The sequence below is a fragment of the Aulonocara sp. 'chitande type north' Nkhata Bay genome, linkage group LG12, assembly GCF_057382095.1.
Source record: "Aulonocara sp. 'chitande type north' Nkhata Bay isolate Kocher_YH1m ecotype deep benthic linkage group LG12, A_spYH_male_GT1.1, whole genome shotgun sequence".
NCBI lineage: Eukaryota > Metazoa > Chordata > Actinopteri > Cichliformes > Cichlidae > Aulonocara > Aulonocara sp. 'chitande type north' Nkhata Bay.
The window spans coordinates 29,794,694-29,804,860 of NC_141355.1; the positions used below are offsets into that span (position 1 = coordinate 29,794,694).

At 38.4% G+C, this 10,167-nt stretch overlaps 2 protein-coding genes across 2 annotated transcripts; one reads left to right on the top strand and one right to left on the bottom strand.

The window, feature by feature from the left end:
• Positions 1 to 36: 36 nt before the first annotated feature.
• LOC147317716 (uncharacterized) lies at positions 37 to 3,623 on the top strand. Its single transcript, XM_086314995.1, has 5 exons — positions 37 to 228; positions 340 to 467; positions 2,304 to 2,349; positions 2,433 to 2,475; positions 2,575 to 3,623. Exons 1-5 carry the CDS (start codon positions 127 to 129, stop codon positions 2,682 to 2,684), a joined length of 429 nt encoding a protein of 142 aa, XP_086171121.1. The 5' UTR covers positions 37 to 126; the 3' UTR covers positions 2,685 to 3,623.
• agpat9l (1-acylglycerol-3-phosphate O-acyltransferase 9, like) lies at positions 1,028 to 8,769 on the bottom strand. Its single transcript, XM_086314992.1, has 14 exons — positions 8,635 to 8,769; positions 8,145 to 8,334; positions 7,973 to 8,039; positions 6,562 to 6,710; positions 6,319 to 6,464; positions 5,945 to 6,019; positions 5,741 to 5,830; positions 5,556 to 5,649; positions 5,343 to 5,458; positions 5,044 to 5,099; positions 4,749 to 4,834; positions 4,502 to 4,630; positions 4,214 to 4,293; positions 1,028 to 4,016 (listed from the first exon to the last, which is right to left on the bottom strand). Exons 2-14 carry the CDS (start codon positions 8,286 to 8,288, stop codon positions 3,908 to 3,910), a joined length of 1,341 nt encoding a protein of 446 aa, XP_086171118.1. The 5' UTR covers positions 8,289 to 8,334; positions 8,635 to 8,769; the 3' UTR covers positions 1,028 to 3,907.
• Positions 8,770 to 10,167: the final 1,398 nt, after the last annotated feature.

Genomic DNA, 10,167 nt, shown 5'->3' on the forward strand with positions numbered 1-10,167 from the left:
ACAAACAAATATATATATAAAAATACATATATACTTTTTAAGAATTAAAAGTAAAGAAGGTGGCCTTGACTGCATTCATTGCAGCCACAGGCACTGCTGTTTCATTTTTTGGGGGGTACTGTTGCCATGGATACAACAACAAACATCCACATAAACTGCAGAGCCACTTTCTTACCAACATATCAGCCAAGTCTACAAGAGAACAAGGAGTGTGTGAAGTCCGGAAAGGCAAGCTCCTCTTTCAGCTACAAGAGCGACTGTGCATGTTTGCATCCACATGACTGAGAGTTTTGGTTTTGATTTGGGTTTTTTCTGATATTTGTACTTCTGCTATCAAAGATGCCAATTGCATCTGGAGCTGCAGGCAGGGTGGATGTAGGAATAGACACAAGCAAAACATGGACACCACAAGGACTGAAAAGGAAAACAAATTCTACCCACAGAAAAAACGACTCCTATCTGCAAAGGTGAGATTACTACAGATAGTGATCAAATGTAACTGCATCTTTTTAAATATGCTTGATCAACAACATTTATAGCCTCGTCTGAAGACAAATCACTGGACAAAACTGTGACTATTTCATCATTAGATGAAATTGTGTTATTGTTTAACACAAACTGAACAGCAGTACTTTATAATACAGCAACTTAAGATGTTTTTGCTGTGAAACTGCAACTGTATTCGTCATTCGTCTGTCTTACAAATGAATACTCTGCATATACTGCTGGTTTTATTTGTCTGGTTTTATGATGACCAGCTGGCTCATGTTAGAGGCAAGACTGCTCTTAATGGAATAACCATTGCATTAAACTATGTTGTACTGTAGACCTGCTGGCCTTTATTGCTAGGAGATAAAGGCATCCTAATTTAACTCTGTCCATTTGAATCAACAGCAACCTGTTTGTCATCCGAACTGGGCAGAGGAGACACAGATGTTTGACACTAATTCCACTCATAAATATTTCACCATCCCGTTTGTTTTTCCAAACCGGGTTACAAAAAGAAGAGACAAAAAGACTTGAAAGCTGTGACACACAGTTAGATCATTTTTTATTTGGACAGTGAGCGTTTTTGTAGTTTTACCTCTGTACCACACCAAAGGACATTTTAATTCAACCAATCAAAACGAAGATTCTTTTACTCAATAGTTAAGATCAATTTAACATTAGCTATTTAGAAATCACAGCCATATTATACATACCGGTAGTATCCCATTTTCATAGGTTTAAAATGAGTTTGACAAACAAATATAGTTTTATACATAAAGACTGGTTTTGATACTTGGCTGAAAATCCTTTGCACTCACCGACTGTAAGTCTAGAAACCATGGACATCACCAAATGCTGTATTTCCTCCCTTGAGATGCTCTTTTCTTTTTCTGCAGTCACTTATAGTTGTTCCTTGTTTGTTGGCCTTTCTGCCTTCAGCTTTGCATTTTTTATAACTGAAAAGCTGCTCTACTAGGTTCAGATCAGGTAACTGACTTCTTAGCCTTTCTTTGCTTTGAGAAACTCTTGGTTTGCTTTTGCCGTTTGCTTTAGGTAATTGTCCATTTGCACTGTGAAGCACACTCTGATCAGTTTGCAGCATCGTCACATGCTCACCTAACCTATAAACACCAATAACCCAGTTCCACTGGCACATCTCCATAATTTCTCATTATTTTTGTACAAGTTCATCTTGGTTTCCAAAGATTTTATTTTTTCCAGAATTGTGCATTTAGATGTTTTTTTGGTTTTCTTAGTCTAACCAGTGGCTGTTGATTGTAGACTTTGACAATATCGCACCTACCTCCCCCAGTTTGTTCTTGGCTTGTCTAGATGTTTCAAAGCTGTTTTCATAATAATTCTGTCATTGTGCACTTCAGTTGCCTTCTGTGGTCTTTTAACCCTTTCGGTGTTGCTGAGCTGGCCAGAGGATTTCTTCTTTTTAAGAAACTTTGTACACATTGGCGATTTGGCCATTAAAGGCTTTTTTTCACCAACATTTCTGTTAACCTTATATTGAGAGTTCCAGTGAAACAAATACAAGTTTAGCACATGGAATTAACTCGTGCTATTTTATCTGCTCCAGTTTACATAAATTATGGCAACAGACCTTGCAAGATCACAAAACTGTGTCTGAGGACCATGTATAAAAATAGCTGTATATTAACTGCGTTAAGGGTCTTGGTTAACCCCTTGAATGAAAACAAGAATATTCTTATCTGAATACTTATGGGCCAAACTATAAAACACAAAGTCATTCATCTGACTGCAGAGTTTCTTAGCTATGATTTCTACTTTGTCATTAATACTTGCAGATATCAGGAACTCAAAGCACAACAGAGAAAAGGGGACTCCTTGCAGGTGAGTACTTCCATCAGTCAAAGGCCGACTGGTTTAAAGGTTTTCAGACAGAATTTCATTGATTCAAACTTGTTTTTAAACAGAGCACTCAGGACAAATCAGAACCCAGCGATCACAAAAATGATGGTGAGATCATTGACAGTTTGACAAACAAACAGAAAATATCAGGACACGCAACATTCAAAAAGTCTCCCTAAAACAAATGCTTCTTCAATCTGCTTTAAGGGTCCAAAGAGGAAGTCCCAGAGAAAAATGGAAGCCATGAGGATGAAATTTCAGAAAAACCATCCAGTGAGAAGCCATCTAAAAAGTCTGTTCTGTGCGTTATACTGTGAAGCAGTTACAGCTCATGTTGTCATTAAATGAACTGGACTGTCACGCACAACAACGTTAACATTCATTATTCAAGTGTCAAACTCGTGGGCTTTTTTTGAAAAGCAGACGAGGTCAAATTTCCCTTTTGAATAACAAATGCTAAGCTGCTGTCAGTTTTGAACTCAAATGTGTTTGTTCGTTCAAGCTGACTGAGAACTAGCACGGTTTGGTAGTTATCGGCGTGAATTCTTTTGCAGTATTACACGGCAACACCTGAATTCATTTGTACAGTACAACATTTGTACCATGGGCTTTTGACATGTAGACAAACAAACCAAAAAACACAACAAGTAGAACACATTTAAGTCGACAAATTACACATTCATCAAGCCAGTTTTTTTAAACCAGTGGCTCATCTGCAATCACACATTTCACATCAGTAAACACTGTGCTCAGTAGTTTGGGGTCACTTAATGCGTCTTTGTTTCTGAGTCAAAAAAAATGCTTGTTTTCATTTAATATGAAATGTTGATGAAAAGGTTGTAGAATCAGGAGAATTTAAAATCATAACTTATGATTGCAGCATTGTTGTTCATGTATTACAAACACACTGCTACCTACCACAAATGTATCAAATTTATCATGTTAGCACAGCTGAAAACTGTTGTACCCTTTAAAGAAGCAGTTTAGTTGGTTTATTGAGTGCATGAAGCTTTGTTGCATTATAGTTTTTAAAATCCTAAAGTTGTTTTACTGGACGTGTTTGAGACTATGATCAAACCGACAGGTGCTGTTGCTCCATACACTTAATGCTTCTGCAATCAGTGGGGGGGAAAAAAATAATCACTTAGCCTTTTCATATGTTGAACTCGCATTATTTAAATCAATGTGCCACTGGAACACTGCAGTAATCATTGCTGAAACAAAATGTCTCTGTATTTTCTAAAAAATAAAAAATATAGAACATGCTGTGTGACCCCAAACTCTTTTTTAAAGCAGCAGTAAACACAGGGAGCTTGCCTTTTTCAGTTCCTCATAATGTTCAATATTGCACTTGTGTTATCTATGAATCACTGAGACTTCCCTCTCTTTAGCTGTACCTAAGTTTTCACAGTTTTTTAAATCTACTGTTGTGCTTTCCCAGTCAGTTACAGCCAGAGAGAAAACACTGGAGGACCACTGCATTTTTTTTTCCAGTAGATATTCTCCAACACAAGACAAGGCCTTTGTTTGACTGAGGATCTCAGTCGCTGTTGCTGCTGCTGTCATCTCTCACCACCATGTTGCTGTACTTCTTCTGCTGCTGCTCTTTGAATGTCTCCTTCACCTTTGCCCTCTTGAGGCCTCCATCCCTGCATGCAGACAGAACTAAACGATTATTCAGTGTCATACGTTTCCCTATGGCCAGGTCATAAAAAAAAAGAAAAAAAAAAAGAGCTGACTGACACTTGATTAGCATTCAGACAAAGGACTACATCTTTCTCTGTTACTCTTGTCTGTGAAATCATTAAATTAGAATCACTTTAAAAGGGATGAGGTAAGAGCTTACCATTGCAGATCTACCAGCCCTCCCTGGTGAGCGATGGCTGACTTCACTCTGTTGGCAAACTGGACAGCATCTTCACCCTCCTGACATTTTTTGGGGGAAATAAAACTGTGTGAATCCGTTTATTGTCACAAATAAAAGCAGTTTTATTATAAAGACTAAAGACCAACAGTCAATTTAAGCAAGTTAGGCAAGTTGAAGTCTCAAGAAAACAAATGTGATCCGAGTTAAAGTCCTCCTAAGTCTATACAGATATGTACATAGACTTCATTCATCACATGTTACACACACCTGTTGGTGCATGGCTGGCAGGTACCAGACATTGCATACAAGGGCCCAGCTGGTCATCATCCTCAGCAGGTAACTGACCATGCTGTGCTTGGAACTGTTCCAGAAAGCATCTCCAAACTTTGGGTCATACTAGGAAAAGTTTAAAAAGCACAGAGACAAGCATTAAGTAGCAGAAATGTGTGACCTAAAGGGCTCAAATATATATGACTGAGAGATGAAGGAGGAATGCTAGACTGGGCTGAAGTACCTTAATGGCGACTGGGTATATTGTTGTTCCAATTTCAAAACTTCCCTTTTTAAACATCATGACAGATGTGTTGTTAATACAAGTTCCTATAGAAACAGGAGATTAAACAGACAGCTGTGTGAGCTTCTTCCAAACCCACATAGAAAATATCTGCTCGTGTGTCACAGCTCAGTGGCCAGACTGCCATCAGACACGGAGCTAAAATAACAGCTCTCACTCAGGCTTTTCTTTGATGATACAAAGATCAAACTGCAGTGGATAAAGTAACTTTATCTGTCTACTTGGTGACGCTTACCCTCTGGAAATATCAATATAGGAAGCTTTTTTTTGTCGTTCACATGGTCTTTCAACCTGGAAACAACAGAACAGGTAATAGAAACCATTTATAAATACACACAATAAAAATACATTCAACAATTAGAATGAGTGCCTTATTGAGAAGGGATTAAAGTAAAGAGACTGGAATCTAAACTGCAGTGAATCCAGCATCAGCGTTCCAAAACATACTCGTTCTTGTTTTGACGATAATACGTTTCTACTTCCAAGCAAAAGACCTGAAAGAAACGTGTTGAAGTGAGGGAGTGAAATATGAACCTTTTGGTCACTAGATGGCGATCTTTCATCTCTGACCTCTCAAACCAGACATGAGGACAGGATCTCACCATGGCTCTCTGAATAATTCCCATCAGGCCTCCATGGACCTGACCCACCTAGGAAACACATAATGCAAAGAAATAGTTTTACAACAAATCAGTTTCTTTATATGTAAAACTCCAAATAAGTTGATTTGAGGGTGACTTTGCATACCATAGCATAGCAGCCATCTGTGCACAGAATCACAATGTCAATCGGAGAAGTATGATTGGCAACACAGATTCCTCCTTTTTTGGGTTTGTTTTCCCTGCAGAGGAAATGACAACACTGAAATCAAAGACAAAGGGTAAAACCAGTCTTTTTTAAGGATGTGGTACATAACAGGAAAGCATTTGTACCTGTTGTGATAGCGAATCGTGGCAGAGAGTCCTCGAGCACAGATTCTGTAACACATCACGTGGACCAACTCACTGAGCCAGAACTTTATCCTAAAAATAAATATTTACAAGGAAAAAAAATGACACACTGTTGAGAAAAGATTTCCATTATAGTACTTTTTCTAATGTATAAGATAAAAAAAAAAAAAAAAACATTTTAGTCACCTCCAGTTTGGAAGCAATCCAACTGCAGATGTTCCTATTACCAACCAGCTAACACCGATGATGGTCAACGTTATTCTGGAGAGAGAGTGACACATTTCACCTTCAAGCAGCAGGTCAGTTGGAGTTTAGAGTTTTTATTGAAACTTAACAGAAATATAAATTACTGCATGTTATGTAAAAAATGAATTTGAATTGCATATTTTTATGGCATTAACTTCTTCCTCTCATACAGCTTGCAATTTTTTCAGTAGGTTTTAACTCAGTTGAGATCATTTTTAACACAACCAGGTGAGTCTTGACTCCGTCTTCCACATTGCTTCTCTGTGGAGGAAAGAGTAAATTTGGGGTGGGTGGACTCTGCAGTATTTTTCTACCTGAGGGGGGCAAGGATGCAGTATCTCACAATGATGCCAAGGCCATAGACCAGCGTCAGCTTCAGACTTATGTACTGGAAATCATTGTTGGTGCGAGTCAGTAAGTTCCAGGACACCAGCTCCTCAGAAGTGAACCGCTGGGTCACCTGATTTTAAAATAGAAAGTTGACAAACATGACTAAAACATTTTCATTTTAAAATTAAAACCAAGGTTTGCAGATGTGTTAATAAAAAAAAATGTACCTCATCATCTACAATACTCTCAATCCCTTGTCGGGTGAAATAGAAACAGTCACTTAGTGTAAAATCACCCCCCACTGGTGGTTTTGGGCGACTTCGTCGAAGTTCCTCGAGCTCCTTCTCCATTGATCCATTTTCCCTTTGGATGAGACCTGACACACATGCAAACACACACACAGACACGCAGACAGACACAGTGATGCAATTAAACTAGCTGATATGATTTTTTTATATTAGTAACAATCACATAGATAAGTCAACCTTGGCAAACGTCTTAAGGCAATGTTAGGGTTAGAAGATTAAAGAATGTGTCAGGGAGTTCAATCGGGAATGTTGTTCCTGGAAGAGCATTATGTGCTGCACTTTGACAAAACGCATTAAAAAACAACAACAACAAAACATGAGGACTGAAGCCATTCAGAGCATGAACTCAAGATAAAATTCTTTAAAAAGAACAGAACTGAATCTACATCACCTCAGTGTTATATGGCACAACAGGCAGGCATGTAATACTTTTAGTGATAAGATACTGTATCTGGAGTTCTCATCATAGGAAGGACTTTACAAGAAAGAGCAACTCAATTTATGAAATGTGTCGCCTAAAACATGTCCTTAAACGTTCTTACTTGTTTTTGCTTGCAGTCTTTATTAATAATGGTCATACTGAACAGACTGTAAGGCAAACAGGTCTGAGAACAGTTTAAAAACAGCCTCAGCTTGGATCCACATTACCTCATATCTCAGCAGGCAAAGTCCAGAACCTACACTAACACACGCCGTATTCACTCAAAACATTCAGTACAATGTCTGCCCTGTTTCTGTTCTTCAGGGACTTTTACTTCTTGCACTCATTGCTCATGTTAAAAATGTTCGGCTCACACACTTTGAACTTTGGAGAGAGCAATTTTTGCTGACCAAACTGTCTTTCTGTGCTCCAGCATGGGAAACCATCCTGTGAAGCTTGGAGATTGATAAAGAGTTTATTTATTGCATCTTGTGAGATAAGACAAGGTTCCCAGAGCAACTTTACTTATTACCTATCATAAAGGTTACTGAGCCTCAGCGCCACAAAGAGACTTTTTGGTGAAAAATTAGCTGTAGTATGGTAGAAAATATGAACATTTTTCCTTAAGACACAGCAAGTTTTGCTCCGTGAGTATTTTATATGCATGCATTTTTAAAAAAAGGCCACTTTAAAGGTAAATCAGTCTATTTTTTATAATGTGGCCATATCATTGCAACATGCCAGCACAGACTTATGATGAAGTATCTGATGAAATCTCATATTGCAGCAGACGCAAAGCTTTCCTTAAACCAAAGTTTCACAATAAGGGATATGACATCAAGTTATCTGTAAAAGAGTGCCCCTGCCTCATTTTCTTTAGATCTATCAATCAAATTTCTTTCTACTTACCATTAGATGAGGAGGGTTTGAGTGTTCCTTCATCTGAATTTGCTTTCTGTATATTCAGAGTGGCCCACTGTGGAGAAAAGACAGCATATATTAATGGCCAAGAATCAAAATCTATCCACCTGCTTAAAGCATATTAACCTATGAGGGACATAAGAATTACGTGTGTTAGTACCTCCAAGGTTTTCACCAGTATGGTCATGTAGATCTCGGAAATGCCCAGTGAGAATCCAAACATGGATGGGATCATGATGAGGATGATTACGAGGTACAGCCAAATCTTCAGTGCCCAAAGGGCTCCCGCCCAGAAATCGTCCATCTCTACTTTATTCCCTGAGTTAAACAAGAGCAGCCCTGTGGCTCAGCTGCATGAGAACAAAGGGGGGAAAGAAAGACTTCACTTTCCTTTCTTTACTTCTTAGACAACGTGGAAACATGTAATCATAACAAGGGGGGGGGTGAAAAAGACAAACGAAACGCTGAAAGACTCCGGGTCACACTACACGGTACAGGTACACACTGATCCCACGTACAAAAACAATGGCGATCAATAGCACATGTAATCCTTCCAATATAAACAAATCCACAAACTCTGACAGAGCTCCTCTATACTTTAACTACACAGCTACATTTATCCTGTTTCAGATTGTACGAGATCAACTTACCTGTCAAACTTTAGTCCATTTCCTTTCCTACAGCGGGTAATTTAAGAGACTGAACACACACAGAGCAAACACGCCCATTTACTTACTAGAACAAAGTTCATGACCTACAGCGCCTTCCTGTGGACATCTTTGGACACTATCAAAAAGACTGAGGTCTACAGGTTTGATTCATAAAAAGTTTTATATTTTAGTCCATAGGAAGACACTTTAGTCAAACGTAGACCAAACTAACTACTATACTATACTATACAAACTAGTTACTATACAAGTTGACCCTGCTAGGATCACATTTGAAAATACTTTTTGGAGACGTGTTATTTTTGGATGAGTCTGAGCCAGAGGAAGCACTCAAAGCAAATGCCACTAAGGTTGAGTTAAAGTATGTAGATGGAAGCTGCTTCTTATAATACTGAACTTGTATTTACTGATCGTATCATAATTTTTTTAATTTTAAGAAGTAAAGCGTTGTTAAAAATGTAAAAAACAAAACAAACAAAAAAAAAAACACTGTTTGAAAACCGAAAGTTGCTCTTTCATATTTGCCAAGCCTCCGTATATATCAGGCATCCAGGTTGTTTAAAGCTGACATAATTGACTGAAGCGTGAAGAGAATCAGTAATATTAATAAAATGCCTCAGACAACTCACCAGAACACAGGAAAGCCTTAATGAGGAATGTGGCAACAGTCTCTGTGTGGCAGAGCCTCCCTCTCTGACCTAAAACTAACAAAAGGTCCTGATTATTTTCTAGGTTCAGACATTTCACAGTCTGTTGCTCATTACTGTAACAGGGGACTTAAGGGGGGCGGTTTGGGTAACGTCTCTGGGAATGATAAGAGGTTCACTTCATCCTTCTCTGAATGGCGTTCAGTTCATTATGAGAGCTTTCTGCACTACAGCGTTGAAGCTTCGTAAAGATCAATTTTCAAAAGACAGCTGGCTACAGAGAGACACACAGATATTGTGCCATACAGTCTTTAGATTCATTGCAAAATGTTTGGACCTTTTAAACATTTTAAATCTTTGATTGATTACACTGTTTATTGTTAATGAATCAAACAAACTGCTCAGGCTTGAGACTCCAGATGTGTAGTGAAACTCCTGTCAACAACACATTGTTTGCCGTTTATTGGGTGTGTTAGTTGCAGTAAGGCAGTGCCTGTTAGTATGAACGAGCTCATTTTTATTGTAAGTCTCAACACAGACAGCTCACCTCGTGTTTCAAGGTGGTTTTACTGGGTCCTGTTATTGGACCTCCCCAGTGGTGCCCATTAGTGCTGCTGTTGTTGTTGTTGGTTTTTGGTAGAAGAAGAGGAAGGTTCCATATATTCTGTATGGAACTGTGTGCTATCTATTGTTTGAAAAGTCTTATTTCAAGACCTAAGTTTTCCAAGATTATCTCCTTTCAGTTCTAATATATACTTGATGGAGATGGAAAAAAATCTATGCATTAATTATTTAAAGTCACTCCCCTGTAAACCAGCTAGAAGATAAGTCGGTGGTAGCCCCACAAGCCTTCTCTTGTGCTTTATAT